General features: G+C 41.0%; 1 protein-coding gene across 4 annotated transcripts in view; it reads right to left on the bottom strand.

Annotated features, from left to right (window-relative positions):
• Positions 1 to 3,846: 3,846 nt before the first annotated feature.
• The window catches only part of runx3 (RUNX family transcription factor 3), a 71,264-nt gene continuing 54,944 nt past the window's right edge, over positions 3,847 to 20,166 (bottom strand). For 3 of the 4 annotated variants that reach the window (XM_015348767.2, XM_015348765.2, XM_006631242.3), the window contains 2 exons: positions 13,696 to 13,773; positions 3,847 to 8,166 (listed from right to left, as the gene is read on the bottom strand). In XM_015348767.2, coding sequence (XP_015204253.1) covers positions 7,676 to 8,166; positions 13,696 to 13,773 — 569 coding nt within the window. In that variant the 3' untranslated portion in view covers positions 3,847 to 7,675. The remainder of the gene's footprint in view (positions 8,167 to 13,695; positions 13,774 to 20,166) is intronic. The other variant, XM_015348766.2, reaches the window with a different exon arrangement.

Here is a 20,166-nt window from a genome sequence, read left to right as displayed (position 1 = left end):
AATAGCTTACTATATTAAAGACAATATGGTATTGTTAGTAAAGGGAAAATACTTGTGTAATAATTGAGGTGAGGATATGTGTAGTGCTGAATACAAAAATGTGCTGGACAACAGGATCTCCTGTTTATATTTTTTTTTCACAGGGAGACAATGTGATCTAAAAGGCCAAGCTATTTTTTAACAAATAACCAGCTCGCAGAGATGGCATCAATTCTCTTAAACTGGCTGTGCCGTTACACTGCAAAGATTGCTTTCGACTTCAATGGTTGATTGTGTGGGCTGTCCTCATCTGGGCCAAATTGGCCATATCAACACCACATACATACTCGTTATATAAAAATAGCACAGTGGAAAGAAACTGGTTTTACAAGCAGGGACTTGCCACTGAACATTAATATTGACGCCATGGTGTTGATTTTATGAGTTTTAAAATGTTTTCCCCTCTCTGGGCTACACAGGTGCTGACAGCTCCGTTCTGCCTGCTACTGGGGGAATTAGGGCATTCACTAGACAGTGAGGAGCGAAGTCTGCATGTGGTCACTTCTACTTGTAATAATAGAAAATCACACGTAACTGTAGAAAGAGCACATTTGTAGCAGACGTTTGAGTAGGGAGCTGCGTCAGGTAAAGGTTTATTCCATGCTGAAAGGAAAAGAAAAGAGCCACAGTGTTTTGGCTGTGGAGCCTTCTTCGGGTGTGAGGGGGAGAGGGAAACTTGCAGACAAATGGAGCGTGGGAGAATGAAAGAAAAGGCAGGTAAGAAAGGGTGGGGAGCAGGGGAGAATGAATATCGACTCTCAAGGCCAGTGGATCGCCGTGCAGAGAAGGGAGGCAGGTGTAGTGAGAGAAGGGGACAAGGAGCCCAGGGAGGAAGAGGAGGAATGCCGAAAAGATCTAGAAAAGATTTAGTGGAAGATTTAGTCACAGTGGGTCACAGCAGAAGCTGGTTAAAGAACTTCGAGTAGGTAGCTGTGTCAGCCTGTGTAGGCTGTCTGATATTGTCCTGTCCTGTCTTGGTCCTCATGAGCATAACTCTCTTTTAAAGTCATTCAGATTGCCAGTCTATCCCAGTCGGGGAACGGGTCTTGTGCTTTCTGAGTTTTCCATATTTACCCAGATTGGCGATTGCCTGACCCGAGGCAGTCATGTGCCTGATCACATTAGCTTTGCCCACAGAAAGCTTAGGCATCTCTCTGCTGTGTTTGACAAAGATGACTTTTGGACAGCCAGTGTACTGGATCATACTGTAAGTTTTTCAAACCAGAGATCACATATGCCTCTGCTGGTCAAAACTACATTGTTTTCAGCCTTTTGACTTATAAAAAGTACTGTGTACTATTGCACAGTGTTTTGTGTTTTTTTCAAAAGTGCTTATCCGTATTTGTATACATCAGAGAGCTTGAACAGGTTGGTAGTTATCCTTGGTAGATATAAGGATGCTTAAAAGTTATATTTAGACAAATGTCAGGTGAACACAGTGCCCTGATTCAGGTTAGTACACATACTGAATCAATGGGACCATTGAGCACGTATTGCTATCGGCAATACATTGTACACTAGAGGGCACTAACTCCACTGGTGTGCATCAGACAGTGCCTTCCTAGGTATAAAATCTGATGGGCACTGGTATTGTCCAGGAGAATCACCGCACTTGTATGTGGACCAAATTTAAGTTCCCCTTGGGGTACAGATTTCATGTTTTAGGAGTCTATATAGGCTAACTGTATAATAGTCCTGTATGCACTTTTTATGTGAAGTGGGCACAGGGCACATGAAGTGGGCACAGGTTTCACAATGGACTGATTGCTGATTCGACTGCAAGACATTCCAGTTCAACCCAGGAGCAGCACTTCTCCGAAGAATCTCTTGCAGGAGTGCAAGACCTCCCAAAGAGCCACTACGAGCTGCATCTCTTCCTCTCTCTTCTTGGTTTGTGTGGAATAAAGCGACAAAGTGCAGCCCAGCCTGTCAGCAACACTTCTTCCCCGGAAGGAGCCCATTGGTCACTAATGAAACAGGCTTTTACTTCTCCCCAGCATGTGACTGCAGAGCAAATTCTGTCACAAAGTAAGGGCAGTTTTTTACTTGTGTGCAGTACACATAGCCTAGGACTGGTGCACTGTCCTGTCTACTGAACCATCTCCTCTAGTTTTTTAATCCCTTATCCTTATCCTGGTGTGTATGCGAAGACTTTCCTTCCCAAGAGAATGTGCCCTACGTGCATCCTAACTGAGTCTGTCTGTTGTGCCATTTAATATGTGCATAATGAACAAAACTGAGCGAGGCTCTTATCCTGACAATAAACTGTTTATCTTGTTCCGTGCTTGGAAGACCGTCTCTTCTGTTGCTAAATTAAACAATCCTCAGGGGTTTCTTTTTTTATTGGAAAATCCACAGGAAGTTGTTTTATGCTCTTACAAAACCAAACTTAATTCATGTTTTTTTTCTCCTTCGTGAAAAAAACCCCAGCAGCAAATGAAGAGAAGACTAACATAATTTTTGTGCTTTTGTGCGCCGAATGTTCTTGTTTACCAGAAAACAGTATGATACTGACCCTAACTAGTCATGTTTTATTTTCTTTCAGGACGAATTGACCAATCCTTTCAGAGATCCAAAGTAATGTGGCGTTTTATTACATTCCTAAAACAACTGTATAGAGTCCTGAAATCCTGAACAGTGTTCTACAAAAGCAGTTTCACATTAATTCTATAGGAATGAGAATCTATTCTAGTATATACTATGGATTGGACATAAAAATGTCAAGTCTCTTCTCTCTCAGAACCTCAGAACAACATGCTGAGCCTCTTCAATATCAAACACCTCTAAATCCGGGTACGAATGTGTGCATGGATCTTTAACCAGGGACCCTCTTGAAGAAGGATTTTCTCAAACTAGTAAGTGCAGGATTGAGAATAACCAGCAGGAACCTGCACTTGAAATAAGGTTTAATTGTGAAATATTCTGTCTGTATTTAAACACGCATGAGCAGTCTAGACAAAAGAAAGCAACAAAGTGTTTCTCACACGTCTGAACCAGAATAGACCTCTAAATATTGTACGCCACAGGAGCTTTTGAAAGAAGCCGCGTTCTTCTGCTCCAGCTTTTCTCACTGCTTCTGCATGGAGAACTCTATTCCCCACTAAAGCTGCTTCTGCTGCAGGTTTGCAGAAGTTACCCCCAGTTGCTCCTCTTGGCAAGAAACCCCTCTTTGACAGGCTATGATCATGGCCAAAAGAGCCCACGGTCCTACACAACTGAACCAGTTTGAGAACTTTGTCCATGGAGCTTCTCCTTTGTCTTAAAAAGAGAGGTATGCTTTTGAGGCTGAAAGCTGAGCAAAGCTTTATTTTTTTTGTTTGTCCTTATGACAAAGGCTTAACAGTTGTTGTAGACACTAATCTATTGTTCTGTATTGTCTTCTCTTCAGCATTAGCATTAAGTAGGGGGAAAAAAGTTAAAATGATCTTGCATGACTAGAAATGACTAAAATCCAGGCTTTCTGTCTCTCTCAAACCACGGTGCCCAAGGCTATGACGCACTACATTTTTTGTTGCACTGTATATGTACACATTTTACACAAGTTAATCCAACATCCGTGAGTTTTACAGGAATAACCAATCCCTGTGGAGTAAGAGAGCTTTATGTGGCATAAAGTGTTACAATCATGTGCCCCTGGCATTCCCTTCCCCCTCAACATCTTAAAAGGAATACTTAAGAAACAGTAGAAACAAGTTTTTTTTTTTAAATTGTGAGATAATACTCCACTGTCTGAAACCTAGCAAAAGCTTAGGCTAAGTCTGGAAAATTCTGAAGTATGCTAGATGAATCAGCAAGCGCAGACCAGTCTTAAATACAAAACAAGACTTTATTTCTAAGAAAGAAAATATATTTAAACACAGAAGTAGCCAAATAAAGTGGAAAACGAGTTTGGGTTTCTTTCAATTTATTCCTTCAGAGACACATTTAAGACATGTTAATGATCATGTCATGACTGAGAAAACAAACAAAAGCAGTCTTACAGCATGAGCTCAAATAGTTTTAATTATGTTGCTTTAAAAACTACATCATTCACACAATGCATGTATCACAAGCATTTAATATCAGGAGTTTGTATATTACATCGACGAAATAGCAATTTACATAGAACAAATTTAAATAAACAAACACGATTTTGATGCTTTTAGCATAAGGTAATAGCAAAAACCAGACAAAATGAAGATAAGGAAGTTTTCTTTCTTTAAAAGAAAAAAAATCTATTGTGCTTTCAACCATTTCCAGCTGCAGAGAAGGCAGTTGATATATTCTGATTGGTCATTATTTGCAGCCAATCTAGCTTTCCACCAAATAAAAGGCTATGAAATGTTTCTGTTTCCTCTACTAGAGGACAAACACAAAAGCATTCATGTTGCATGTCTCAAGGCAGAAAAAAAGAAATGGGATTAAAATGTAGTTTAAATTTACGTTGTTGTTGCACTGCTTCGTCCTCATAATCCATAATAAGGAAAAGCTTCACTCTTTGCATATCTCAAAGATGGGAATGGCTGTAGTACGCTTGCATAGTTTCCGAATCTCTGAAAAGAACAGGCATGATTGTCTGTCGAATTGAGGACAGGGTACCTCTGACCACACGTCCTGCCTTTGTATTTCCTGAGTAAAACAAGAGAATTTGGCCTTTATTTTTCTCCTCAAAGAGGGGTTCGAGAAAGCGACCGTTTTCAGATTGGACTGAGCCATTATGTTAAGTCTACTGGGTCTCTGCCTGCAGCAAGTCATAACAGCACAAAACTTGTCACCCCCCCCACCCCAACCTGCACACAGTCAAGCAAGAACAATAAAATCTACGAACCACACACAGCCACCAGCCGTGGCCTGTTTCTGTGTTACAACTGTCCCGCTGCTCAAATCTCTCTCATGAAAGGCAAATGTGTACAATAACAAAATGCTTAAAATGTGTAACCCGACACCCCTGGATAAGTGCTACTGCATCATTCATATAGAATCTGTACATATATATTAATGTGGCGGTGAGCCTCCAGCTCCCCCCCCGCAAAATAAATAAATTACAAAAAACAGAACAAGAGAAAGACGGAAAGGCTTCAAATTATTAAGGGTTATACAGGACATGCAGCCCCATCTCACAGGGGTGTGAAGGTCTCAAGACTTTGCGTAACAGTATATACCACACCACGACGGCTCTCTTTGGGACATTGATCAAGAATGCAGCCCACTGTTTTTTTCCATCAGCTTCTGAGCATTATCAATCAGCACAGAAAGGCTTTCACAAGAGGAGTTTCTAGTTCACAAAATGGAAAGCAAGGTATTTGTAGTGTGTTATGAATGTGCAGTGCGACCCCTACAGTATAGAGGTATCTTACCGGATGGTCTGAAACCGAACACTGTAAACTGCAATGTACTGGTTCAGACACTTGACTTTGTTATAGTGCACTCACAACACAAGGCAGCAGTATTGGCAATTTACTGTGCAATCAAGGCTTTGTGCAACTCCCAGAGAGATTTTGTGCAATTCTGTTGCTGGGAAGGAAGAGAAAAAAAATGGATTTTAAAAATTAAAGCAATCATGGAGCTAATACTCAATCCGAGTGCAAGGATTTTATTCATTGCTGCCTTTTAACTCTACCAGTCTCAAGTGGATTTAAATTGGAATGGGGTATAATTGTGTAGCTTTCTAAAGTAAATCAAATCCTTTCCTAAACACCACCTATGTCAGACATTGCCTTCCGAGAACATGTGCTTAGAAAAAATTGTAAGCAAATTATAGTGCAAAGCAAAATATATTTTGGCAACTTCAGGGATCATTCTGATAAAACACAGAGTGATGAATGATACTTTGGACCAGCATATAATCACAAGAAATTACACACAATCTACCGGAACATATCTCTAGCTATTCAGCTGAAAATAAGGAGCAAAATCTTACTTTTTTAATCTATGCTGACTGAACCGAGGAAGAGCTTGTGTTGTGATTCTAGTTTTGCTCTTTCTAATTGCTAAATGATCAGCATTTTTAGTGCATGTGAGCTGAAATGGAAAACAAGCAACTTTTTTTCTTTTTTTTTAATTAATCTGAAATATATTACAGTAGCCCAAATTCTAATTTATCTCCAAATAGAGACACCTTCAAAATCTTAGACCCAGAAACACATTTTAAGTGCACATTTCTTCTCAAATAAATAAAAATATATATATAAATGTCCAGTTTAAACAAATCGAGCTCACAATAGTAAAATGCCCCAAATAATAACATTAAGAATTTATCAAAGAAGAAGTCATCTCTGATTTTAAAATAAACACTGCACCTATTCATCATGCATTTCAGAATTGTCCATTATTATTGAAATGCTGAGAGATGAATTATTAAATAGAAATATCAATGTCTGTTCTTGGCTTTACCAGTTTGGGCGCAAATAAAATTGCACTGTTTACACCTCTGAAGATTAAAAATGTTTAATGGACAATACAACTTACCAAACCTATTTGTACAATTACGTTACAGCCTCTCTCTCACACACACATTATGATTTAAGCTTAATGTTGGGGCGCTCATAGTTAGGGTGGTGACACACCTAAGCCCTTGTCTCTTGTTGTGTTTTACGGTGAATTTAAGCTGCTTCAGAAGATATAATACAACCTACATTCTTTTCAGAGACAGGATATGAGCAATAGATTTCTAGGGTTTTTTAGAGAGTTGTTAAATATTTTGGAAATTTAAAGGTGTCTCTCCAACACTTATTTTTTAATGATTGCACATATCCAAAGACTTTGCAATGATTATGTACATCACCACAGGCTTGACAACTTAAGTGAGATCCCTGAAAGGTCTTTGGGAATCGCGTTTATAAGTACAAGGCAGTTTGTATAGCTTGTCTTCCATCTACCCAGCGTGACTCAAATGTGATTTCCCCTGATGTGATTGCATGGTACTGATCAAAGCTTCGCTTTAAAGAAAAAAACAGCAGCTCTTTTTAAGGTATCAGAAAACCTTGCCAATCATTTTGGAAGTGACCAGAGGCAAGTTTCAGGCACTTGCTGGGGGGAAATCTAACTGTGTTCTTTTTAAAACCGAAGACCGTTCATAAGATGCTCTGCTTGTCTGGTTGTGCCTGATTACAGGGTTAAAACTGTGAACGGCGAAGGGAGAGGATCAGTAGCCCTGATTGAAAAGTTAGTCTGAAGGCAGAAGGTGAGAAACGGTTTGTGGTTTTTTTTCCACAATCCAGCTTTTCAATCATAGAATAAAAGAAACAATCATCTTTGGTTATATCATTACACACGATCAATATGTACATTTTAGTTTCACGTACTCCTTTACTGAACTTGAGGCACACTTTCTTCTCATGGCCTTTTTTTGTTTTTGTTCTCCGAGTCTCGAAGGAGCAAATTCTTCAGAAGCGAGATCTGAGAGCCTGTCAAATAAGAGTCTTGCTCGTGGCGGCTGTTGTTGTGTTTTTCTTACAAAGCCTCAAACATCTGGCAGGCGCGTAGCTCGAATGCGGCCAGCGAGTCCGAAAAGGCAGAAGTCTTTGGTCAGGTTTCAATGGATAAAGCTAAAAAAAGATGTAAAATGCGAAATGACAAAGTACAGTCACACATGCGGTAAGTTTTTTTTTTCCTCTCTTTTCTTTTTTTTTTTTCTCTGCTCCAAACTCTTGTTCCTCTAGTACGGCCGCCACACGGTCTCGTCCATCCTCCCTGGGGTGGTCATTGTTGTCGGGGAGTTGCTATGGCTACCGTCGGCCTCGATGCCGTCACTGTGGCTCGTCAGGTTTGTATTCATGAGGTTGTTGCCCGTCGTGGCGCTGGTGCAGGAGGGCAGCATTCTGGTCGGGGACCGCTCGCCACCGGCGGTGACCATGGAGAACTGGTAGGAGCCCGAGCCCGTGCCGTAGTACAGGTGGTAGGGAGAGGAGTTGGTCTGGAAGGGCCCGCTCTGGTTCTGAGAGGGGCCCGGATAGGGAGGAGGCAGGTACGTGTGGTACCGGGAGGACGCCGACATGCTGGTCATGCTGATGCCCCCGATGCCGGTGCTGGAGGGGCTGGCGGAGTAGGTGAAGCCCGGGTAGTGCATGCGGGGGTCCGAGAACCGGGGGTCTGCGAGGGTCGACAGTGAGGGGAACTGCCGGGGGTTGGAGAAGATGTCGGAGGTCCCTGCGCAGGAAGAGAAGAGAACGAACATGAGCTGGAAGAATAACTTTGGGGGGGGGGGGGTCAGGAAAACAAATCCTCTGTTTCTCCCCTCGGCCAGAATTCATTTTTTTCCGACTGTTACTCGCGGAAAGGGTGCCCAAACCCTCATGGAGCAAAGCAATTTCTTTGGGGGATAAAAATGTTCAAGGCCGGCACCGTTTTCTTTGGATTTATCAGCTACGCAGATTCTGGTTGATCCCTGAATGCTTTTATTTAAAAAAAAGGTCACTTTCTGAGAAGGATTAGTGAATGTGGAAGAAAAAGTTCAAAGGAATTATCGGAAAATTAAGTACAGACATTTCAATCAGTCAATCAGACAAGAGTCTTGGCAATTCCTTAAGTTTGTACATATTTTGGTAGAACTTTCCAAAGTGTTATTTCTGAAATGGCTTACTGACATTAATCCTGGGTCTAACACTGCAACTATCAAGAGTGTTGGGATTTGATACAAGTGCTTTTAATGGAATAACTCAAAATCTGCAGTTGTTTTCTTCTGTTTTTGCTCCTGAAAGGAAACAGGAACTCTGACAAGCACACAGCCCTTTGACTCGAATTATAAGTGATTTCTCAGAGATTTTTGCAGTGGAAGCCCAGCATAATGGAATCCAGCTGCAGATTTCTGTTTAGTCATCAGAGGTTAAAACACATGATTTGGGTAAACGTAAGTGCAAAACGCAGGAGAGGCTATAAAGACAAGGTGCTAAATGTATTTTTAAAAAATGAACATGCTCTTACAGGTTGCGACACAACCAAACCAGAGAGAGAAAAAACACATAAGAGAAACTGTCAAAGTCTATCTCATTTTAAGCAATTAAGTTCTGAAGCTCAGAAACACTGTTTTTTTCTCTTCAGGCTGCATCAATAGAGGCATTGTGAGCCGAGAGCAGCATGCTTTATAAACAGTGACAACTTGTTTGGCTGTTGTGTAACGTTTGCAATAAATATAAAGGAAGAACTCAAACAGGAAACCGTGCAGCCAGTGCTCTCGGTCATACAAGCACGCAAAGCAACTTCGCAGAAACGAGAGGGAGGGAGAAGACGCCGATGCAAACAAACAAGGGATACTCTGGAAAGGTTCAATGCAGCTTTTTCAATTGTTACATTCATAGAAATTATTGTCACCGGCACTGAGCGCTCTAAAACAATTTCAACAACTCGACTTTCTCACTACAATTTGAACACTTGTATGTATGATACATGGGGGGTGGGTTTAAGATTAAATCTGACTCTTAAATCTGTCACAAGTGTGCCAGTTTTCGCAATATCGGTAGCACACCCTTTACCTCAGATGACAGCTCATAAGAAGAGATCGCTGACTAGATGTTGTGAATACTGCACACTTGGGCTACACCAGCGAAAGACCAAAGTCAAAGGCTGAGGTGAAATTCTGCAACTTCAGATGCGTGGACTGGAGTGGCCTGGAACAGATTCCAGGCATATCTGATGAGCACACGGGGAGGAAGCATGCAGACTCCAAGGAAGCAATCATTGCACCGTGGTGCCACCTAGCACAACTGCAAGAAAACAGCAGGCAGACTTGGATCCAACCCCTGTTTCTGTGTCCTGTCACAGCAGCCGACACGTCTGATGAATAGGCCACCTGGAGCATGATACTCGTGGATCAAGGTCCGAGAAACCATTGAAGGCTCTGAAAGTGTACTCCCATAAAAAGCACTGCTAATCTCGTTCATCTATCAGCAACAAAAAATCGTCTAGGTTTTTCCCTTTGTAGAATAAATGTGACATGTTTTAACACTCCACACCGCCCCCGAGATCTCCCCCCTGCCTCGCCCTGTGTAGTGTAGTGTAGCATTTCAGTGACTAATGAGGTTAGAAGGTACACCTGGCCAACCCCAGTCCTGGAGAGTCACAATCCCGCCGGTTTTATGGGTCACTCTTAAATCATCCATTTCTAAGTGCATGTGACAATTGTGCTTTGATTGCTGAAACAGGTGATGTGATCAGTGAAGTAGTTTAGAGATCATTTGACATGGAAGTTCAAATATCTTAAGGTCTACAGCTGGCCATTCCTGACTATACTGGAGCTATTAACTCTCTACATTGATCAAAACGCACCTGTTCCAAGTCTTAACCAAGTGATAAATTAGGTGATTTAATAGTGAGCTAAAAGACTTGCTGAACTGGGACACTCCAGAAGCAGGGTTGGAGATTCTTGTTTTGTATCATGGCCAGAGAGCACTAGATACAGTAGGTTTCATGTTTGGAATGATCATCCCCCCATCTTGTTCCATATAACCGGGAACAGCAAACATCAAAAAGCTTAAAGGTCAAGACTTGCAAACCCAGCAGCCAAACACAATCCTTGATTTACTCTGTAGAATTTGTCTGTTTTTTTTTTTATTTTTTTTTTATCCTGGAGCAATAAAACTTTTTCCCACTGTCTTGCTGGTGACATTTACACATAAAGAGTGTGTAAAACTTGAATTTCTAAAGATAAAAGGGTGTGCTTTCTTTCCAGAGGGATGAGTGCACGCAAACCCCCTTGCATGCCAACAACTATTTAGAATATCTCATCTTAAGTCTCAAGAATTTGGTTTGCTTTGCAAATGGCTCATTGCAATTTCCACGGCTTTTAAAAAAAATCGACACAGGATCTTTTGCAGTCAAAATTCTCTCTGCTTCTGTTTGTTTTGTGAAGAGCCCGTGGTATAGAGTAAGTATCTGATTTCATGCAAGCAGAACCCATGGACTGTACTGTTGTTGATTGGGAGGAACTAGTTCACCCACTAAGTCCTTCAGGGCTCCTGAAAACTAGAACAGGTTTTCTTTTCTCTAAATACTTCCCAGAAGTATTTAGCTTCCCAGAATAAAATGACAACTGTGGGCTTGGAAGAATCCTGATGTTACCAGCTTAAAAACACTGAATGTAGCTCGTTCTTCCTCCAACAGGGAAGCATCCTTAATCTCTGTTCATTGCAACTCAAATGTGTTGTGGAGGGATGCTCAGAACAGAATTTGGGATATTGTCAGATTTCAATGCTCTGTGCAGCAGAGGTGAATTAGTGTTGTATTAACAACATTGTGTGCTAGAGCTGATTTCTCAGAGCCAGGGTAGTAAAGGGGTCTGCTTGGCATAAAAGGACAGCACTAGACTACTCCAAAGTTGTCCTAATATGCAGTTGTGTTTGGACGATTTGCTTATGATAGAAACTGATTTGTTAGTTAACATAAGATGCAATATTGGCTTTAACAGAATTCAAATCTCTGCCATTCACCTGCGAATTGTTTTTCTAAGCTTAATGCAAAATGCCATAGGTATGTATTACACATGGAAATTTTTCAGATGCAAATGTGCAGAAACAGAAGCCCTAACCTCAGACTGTTGGCTTTCAAGCAGGATTTTCTTATTCTTTTTCATTCCAGACCACACATTTTTTGAAAGGGATAACTGCACCTCGATCATGGCTGTGTCCTCAAGATTATGCACAGTGCTGAGGCTTAGCTTCAGGACTCAGGACTAAAATATTTCTACTATTACCATTTCTATATGTAATAAGGCAAAACTGTAGAGGAAGAAAACAACCAAAAAGATTTTAACCACTAAAGAAACTCAATGATAACATGGAACACAGTATAGAGAGGTCACCAATGAAAATAAAACAGGGGACAGAAAATTGCAAGCTGTTGTGACAGCTTACAGCTGTCAGTGCTCTATTCAAACCCTATCTTCTTTATAGTTTACTGCCATGTTGCAATAAGGAAATACGACTATGACTATTATGTGTTAGTTTCAGGCAGTGCCACAGCTCTGACACAGCTGAAGTAAGCAAAACAAAGTCTGATTTCATGTGGGAGCAGAACCGCAATTGGTCAGGGCCTCCATTTCCACATGAAAGCACCACTGCTTTTCAGGCTTTTTCTCAAACTGGAAATCAGGAGTGCCCTGTTGCACTGTTTACGGTGGCTGTTCCCAATCCACGGTCTCACGACTAAAGAACTAAAACTAAAGAAATGTGGGGATACTCCTGCTTCCCACTTCATTAAAAAAATTAGGTTATGGCGGAGCAGCTCAGGAATTCTATAGTAACACCTCCACAGACCAAAAAAAAAGAGCCGTCTCTCTCCCCCTCATTAGCTGACACAACAACAATCCTTTGAATTGTCTCACGCCCACACTTCTGTCTTCCAGCCTAGACGATGCATCATCCCTGCAGTTTTAGTCAAGCAAAATTCCAGATAAATTGAACTAATAAATAACAATTCTGTATACTCACTGCCATATGTTTACACGGAACACCAGATACCAAGATGTGACTCATCTGACTAAAAGATAGTAGAACTGACTGAGGGGGATGATTCAGTACAGAGGCACTTTCAGCTAATCGGAACACGACCAGCAAGTCAAGAGAAAGAGATGGAAGTGTGCCAGTGTGGTAGGTTATTTGAGGAATGTCCTGGGAAACAATACCTAAAGGCAATCTAAACATTTTTAAGTGCTGTCTGTGCTGAGAAAAAGAACACCCTTGAGAAATTGAAGCCAGGAGGAGGTGTGAAGAATTGAAAAAAATACCGACCCTTCCACACTGAACAGGTAAATGAATAGCAGATGTTTGTTTGTAAAATGGGATAATCGACAGAGCAATGCTGTTGGTTTGGCTGTGATTCATCGTTGTGTTAAACGGTGTATGAATGCCAGTGTCATTCTTAGAGGTTTTGCTGTCAAAGAAGCAGTGCGCCCTGTTTTTGCTTGACAATTATGTCGAGCTCTCAAAATAAGCTCCATGTGGGAAAACTAAAAATAATTTAGTGTTAGCACAAGATGGCCCTTCAGGCACTAACCTCTATCCAAGCCAAATTCAGCTATCTTTTCCAAACTTGTTAAGACAAACTAGTAATTGTGTCAATTTGCAGTAGCTCACCACACCCCCATGCTTAGACTGTGATTGGGCACTCCTAGACCTCAGCGATGACATGAGATGACACTTAATTCCACACTAATTGAAGCAAAAGACAAAGTAATGGAAATAAATTTGTCTGTGTGGACCTTTTCAATGTCTACTCAGATAAGGTCAGAAGGCGTTTTCCTCATTTTATGTTTGGAATAGGCAGCTGTTTTTTATACCACTCCCTCTCAATTTGGAGTCCACACTTTTGTCACTGAACTTGGCTTTATTCCAGCAACCTTCATACCAGCTCTGGGGGCTGGGAGGGGGGCTGTGCGTGTTGGCCTCTGAAACCTGTTATTGGGGGTGCATGCTATGAGCCCCACAGTGACAGCAGCTGAGTTAGCACCAACTGGAGGAGGGGTGCAGCTCTCACTGACACCAATGGCAAGATGGGGTGCACAGAGGGTCGATGGGTTCACTGTTGTTTGACAGGCCAGGTGTGTGTGGCCACTCAGAGACTCCCAGTGTCGTTTGCCTAATGGCAATGCTCAGCCTTGAAGCTGTCTACTGATCTACTAGTCTTAAGTTCATCCTGAGGAGGAAAGCGAAAAAGCACTGGCCTCATATCATTGAGTTTGCTTACCTGACCATCTCAGATCATCTTCCACCTTGCATGTTTTTAAAGGTAAACTGGGAGGGTCAATTTGTTCAGTCCACAGAGCTGTAAATATTAAAATAGCGCATTGATCATTGAGCACAATACTTCATTTAATGCTAATGTTTCTAAGTCTGTAATCTGCTAAGTCTACCATGAAAAGTTACATTTTGGAACAGAAATGAAGTGCAAAGCTTGCTACGAAAGTTGCAAAAGCTGACATGAATTAATATTATTATTGCTCTACGTTGATTGTTATATCAAAACTTGTACAAATGCAATCGCAGCACCTTAATTCTCAGCAACTGATTGCTTTTTAAAGTATTGCTACTCCTGGAAGCATAGAATTTGCATCTGAAGAAATCTGAATCTGGTCATCACGTATTTACGCTAATGCAAGAAAAAAGGCATAGAGCATTGAATGTTCAATTGTGTTTAAGAACAAAATGGTCAAAATCTTTTAGAATGAAAATGACGGTGAATCTCTTAACAGTAGTGCTGTGTACTGTGCAGTTCATAGGTCTGTATGAGGGAAGATATACAGCCAGATTATGTGAACTTGTTGCTTGTTGAGAAAAGGAAAATGGTGTCAAAACATATGAAGACATCCCAGAGGCATCATAAAGAAATTTTAGCTAAAACGTCACTAAAGAAAAAAACTATTAATGAGAATTTGTCAGGAGATGGATTGATTATTTAGCCTTCAGTGCCTTTGTTAAATATAAAAGGGACAGAATGCCTGTCCTCTTTTATGGTTGTATGGTTCATCTTTCTGACATACAAGCTTACGTCAAAAATGATTCAACAAACACTTTCGTTCCTGGTAAAAAATGTGATGATCCTGCCACAGGCATCTGCCAATTAGACATGCAAATAAAATCTGCTTTTGCTTTAGCTGTTTCAAGCGATTCTACAGTGCAAAGGAAATGCAGACAGACCTATTTTTAAAAGCATAGACCTAATAACATTTAGCACAATAATAAAGTCTTCTGAAAGAAGTTGTAAGATTATTTCTCCTGAATGTCACCCTTCAGTTAGTGAATTTACATGCTACATTGAAAGGTATTGTCAGGGATCGTTCACAATCTAATCTCAGAAAGAGTTAAAACTCTCCCTGGCATGCTCCATTTATCATATTTCAAAATCTGTTTCCCTTCCCTGGTTTCCAACAGAAGCCAGTTTATAGATCTGGGGAACTTTTGTTTGATAGATATATGGTAGTTTTTTTAATTAATTAATTAATGAATTAATAAATAATTAGTTTGGAGCTCTGAAGCAGAAAAAACAAAAGCTTGCACAGGACTCGGGATTTGTGTGTGGCAGTCAAGTCTTCCTCTGCGGTATGTACCCCAGATATCTGCTTCACTGCAAGTGGTCAGCACCTGGGGGTCAGCAGAGAGCTGCTTTGGTCAAGGCTGAGAGCCAGTCAGAGGTTTTCGTCTCAGCCACATTCAACAGGCTTTTAATTCTTTCTTAAAAGCAGCAGCTTTTCCTCTAAAATCTGGGGTCAACATTCAGATGCTTGGTAATCTGGTCCCCCTCTTCACAATGGCAAATTCTTACATATAAATGGGGTCATTCAGTAGGTGCAGCAGCTGGTGTGATTTTGAGAAGAAAATAAACATTTCCTTCAAATATTTTGATTGGCAAGCAGACAACTTCAATACCGAGCACAGATTGCCAGTTAACAGAACAGCACAGGGTGGACCTCAGTGTGGCAACCGCTGTATTCTCAGTGTGAACGTGCATAGCTGTTCCTGGCTGTTCAACACAAATTCTCCTAAAATGTCCCTCCTTTGCACGGCCTTGTCAAAACTCACATTTACTTTTTACTGAAAGTGGATGGTTTTGTCATCCTGTGATTGGGGAATCAGTGTCACTGGGAATTTATTTTAGCAGGGTGCCATTCTGGTTTCTGTAATTAACCATACCATTGAAACAACATGAATATGAGAGCTTCCTGTTGTAGGTTCTTGCAAAAGAGGGAGAACAACACAACATCTCGGATCTTGGGATCTTTGGAATGGAATCTTTGGCTGGTTGCTCATGCTAAAAATGGTTATCTTACTTTCCTGTACTCAATACAAAATGCAAAAAATTAAGTTATTTTTCCATTAGATACTTGTAGCTAAATTCCTAGGACCAAAGCTGGTGGCCATTATTCGTGTTCTTCTATGTAGAAAATACAACTAGCCAAAGCAAATATTTAAGAATAATATTTTCCCACATTCATTTAAAAAAATAATACAAACTCTCTTAGGAAAAATACATTAATCACCTTTTGAAACACTGGAAATTTCAGTGACTTTTATGCTGTAATTTCATTATTCGCTGGAAGCCGCTTCAGTTTTCCAATTGGGAAGGAAAACTGCCATTTTCCTTTGGACCGTTTGAAATTTTGTCTTAAAAAAAGACAAAACTTCGAAAACAATGCACAGGGATAAATAAATAATAGGCCACGGATTCTGAAAGCACGGTAACCTTCCAAGCAAATGTATCTTGGCTGGGATCTGCAAGCTTTTGAAAGTCGGAATTTGTAAAACCCGGTTCGCTGCACCTCTTTTTGGCTTATTTTTTGGCCTCAAAACCACTATGTGGCTTTGGCTGTGAAAAGCGGGCATTGCTATTCAAATGAATCTGGCTGCTGCTGTGCACTCTTGCGTTCGACCATGCACAGAAAGAGCAGAGCCACACAGGGCTGCTTCTGAGCTGCTCTGCCCTTCGACAGTGCTGGAATGCTGGGCGGCATGCATGGATCCCTACCATGGTCGCGAATGAACAGCAACAAAAACCAAGCACAAACAGGAGCACTCTCCAACCCCATCAGGACAGGCTCTGTGCGTTCCCTGCTGTCTGCCCTTGTACAAACACACACACAGCTGAAGGCAAATTAAGACAAACCCAAACCTGAAGTGGGAGCCTGCTCTAATAGTGCACTTTTAATATTTACACTCTGTTGCACAAGCTCCCCAGACAGTATGGTGCAAGCCCATGGAACCTGTTACACGGCTGTGTCTGCAAATGCACCGATAAATCAGGTTTAGTGTTAAGAAACTGGCTTGTCTCATTTCCAAGATGTTTTTCGGCTGCTCATCAACAGGAGCACAAACTTAAAGCTGTCCTCTTAAAGCAAACGCAGTTTGCTTGCCACTCCAAAAAAACCTGCCTGTTACAAAGTTACGCTGCCTGAGCACTGAGTGTTTCATAATGGGATCGAATCCCGATTCATACAAAACATCACGTAATCAAAGAAAATAATCTGATGGCCTCGATACTAATAATCAACAGCAAATAGGACAAAGCTTCACAGTTGTGGTCAATGGATCTGTTAAATACTCAACTGACTTCTTAGGTAAAATTCATAGCAAAGTCACATTGACTGCTTTCTGTTGAGTTAAGTGGATGAGAGAGCATTTCACCACCCCCACCAGTGGATGGGACACTGGTCCAGTGCAGGGATCACCCCTCCAGCTATGCTGGTCCCTACCTATACAGCTGGCTGGACTGGAGCCACTGGGGTGCAATACCTCACTCGAGGCACTACAGCACAGCAGTGTCTGCACTGAGGACTTGCTTGAGCCCACAAGTCAGGTGTTCAAAGCCTTGCGCTCAATGCTGTTCTACCCCACACTCACTCTTTACCTAAATCTAAAATTAATGAAATTAAAATGTCGACACTGGTATGACCCACATGAATGCAACAGTGTGCACTTGCATGTGCAAAAGACGTTCTATATCCTGAACAGGGTAATTCCGGTTAAAAAACAAGTAGAAGAAAAGCTGTGAGTTTCACTGGTGAGTCCCAACTGGCAGCTACAGGAAATACTGCAAGCGTGTTTATGAACTGCGTCATTACTGAGACTGTCGCCGTGTCTCTGTTTATTTGGCAAGCTTATTTGTAATAATTTGTCACCGAGGAAATGTGCTGCTGTGTTGTGTGCTTTGTGATAGGACTTTAAAATTCCTGAGAACAGCACTCAACAATTCTGGTTGTTCTTGTGCATGAAGTTGGCTTAAATGTCTATTTCCTATTTCAGAATTTCAGCATAACTTAGAGGGGGGAGGGCATCTTCATAATTATGATTATGATCATTATATCGAGAGGTACTAAAATCACAGCACACGAGTACTGGAAATGCTTTTGCTGCATTTTTGCATCTCAGTTTAATTAACATCCTGTACAGCTGCACAGGAGTACTGCTGAGGACTTTGGATTTCGACCCAGTCGGGTCATGGGTTCAAATCCCAGGTGGAGCACTGCTGCTTTTATCCTTTAGCAAGTTTCTCCCCTCGGAATGCCCTGATCTATTAGTGGGCACTCTCACTGTAAGTGAGAATTCATTCTCTCCATTGAATTATCTTGTTAAAGGACTAAAAAACAGTCCAACATGTATTAGAGGACTCTACCAATGTAAAACATATGACAGCCATCGGACATCTTGCAGCCTCTAGAAGAGAACAGAAGGCTCGCGTTCTAGCAAGTAAGAATATTAAAGTAAATGTTAAAATCGTAAGAGAAAGGCAATCCTAAGATTAGGAAACTGCTTTTAAAATATAAGTTTGATGTGTAAGGATCTCGGACTGTTCGTCTCTGTCCAGCTTTATCCTTTGCCACCTGTTATTATTTTTCAAATGTACCTGGAGTAACCAAACAATTTTCTTTTCACTTCTAATTTAATTCTCAGTTCCCGACAAAGGTGTGCATGGATTGCCATACTTGAAAACAGAACGACTCCATGTCTGGAAGACCAGAACAATAGTCTGAAACCCAGCATACATTAAGAAACTGGTTTCGAGACAAACATTTTCCTCGTGTATGTTGGCCTTGTTGTCGTGTTCCCCAAAACAAGGAAACATGTTTCCTGGAACAGACCCAGCATCTATTCTCCAACAGCACACCTTTCAAGAAACATTGACCTGTAGCCAATCAGGAAACGCACAGCGGGCACGAGATCTCGGGTCACATGACTTTGGACGACGGCATCATCCGTAGAAGATACCACGGTTTGCAACTGTTCAATGTTTTATTATTTTTTTATTACTATTCAGCACTGTATCTGCGCCTCCCCATTCTTTTACAGAGTCTCAGGGCAGTAAATAGTGTAGCGCATTGCAATAAAGTCAGAAAAAAAGTGCGCAGCCAGACAATATAAATTGATCTTGTCGATGCACGCATCGTAATGAAACTTAATTGGAGTGCTGACTGTGCTGCACTAGAACTTGCGACATCAACGTATAATTGGCTGTCTCAGTGGAACAATGTTTCTTGGATGTGTGTTACATATTACAGAGTATGTCTTAGAGAGAATTCAAAGTTTGAAAGCCCAAACATAATTTGGCGCTTTAGACGATAAAGGAGGAATTTAAATAATCTGTGAAAAGCTAGTAACGTTGTTTACTGTATCAAAAGGTGTACACCATCACCTGTTCTTCAATTGCACACAGCCTGAGCGCCAAATGAGTGGAAGTTATATTTTTAAGGAGCATGCACTGTATTATGTGACATTACCAGCTTAACGCAATTGTGTCTAACAGCGCCTTATGAAATTCAAGCACCGTAATTTCGACTTGCTTATTCTATTTAAAAGTTAAACTTTAAAGCTGTGGTCTGTGTGAATTAGGAAATATGTTTTTCGGGATAACCGGTATTCCTTAAGAAATAAGTAATTATGATGTGTTGTAGACAGTGGAACGGTTACGCTATTTAAGCAAACAAAAAAAAGCGTGGGTTTTAATTGTAGGAAACTTAATTTCTCTGTTGAACTGTACACGCGGTTACACAATCAAGCAAAGAGTCTGAGGTCTGTTAAGATGACACGAAACGCAGTGTACAACTGTTAGGTTTCACAGGGTACACATCATTATTAAAAACATTCGATACAGATAAATGCCTGTGTTTAGTGTAACTTTATAGTGTAAATGGTGCTCGTCGAGTAAACTTGTGTATAAAACAAAGGAAAAAATGACAAAAAATAACAGGCTAGACATCTCCCTGGGTTAAGTGTAAACCAGCCACTTAACTTTTTTCAACCTGCTCCTTCTGTTGTTTTCCCTATTGGTTGGTGTGCACAGAGACCGTCCCTGTGAAACATAGGCCAGCCTCCCTTCAAACCACAAATGCACCCATAAATAGGGGAGGCGGCTGCAAAATACCTGCTGCAAAGGCTCATTTCTTAATTATTATTTTCTGATTGCCCATGGGAGGAAAGGCGTAAAGGTATTATGCAAGATTAAGGTATGTGGTTTTGGGTTCATTTTTCTCCCCAATAGTCCCTAAGCCTGTGCCAAGTGTTACTGCATACTACAGCATCTACACAAACCACAAACCTTCTCGTTCCTAATTGCTGCAGGGGTGCATTATGGTTTAACCAACATTTTAATGTGCTAAGTCTGCTTAATACGTATTTGTCATCATATAGGTGCTTTTAGTAATGCCTCAGCAACCCAGTAAAACAGAAC

The sequence above is a fragment of the Lepisosteus oculatus genome, chromosome 11, assembly GCF_040954835.1.
Source record: "Lepisosteus oculatus isolate fLepOcu1 chromosome 11, fLepOcu1.hap2, whole genome shotgun sequence".
Lineage (NCBI taxonomy): Eukaryota > Metazoa > Chordata > Actinopteri > Semionotiformes > Lepisosteidae > Lepisosteus > Lepisosteus oculatus.
Note: the sequence above shows the minus strand (reverse complement) of the source record. Positions and strands in the feature narration are given on the sequence as shown.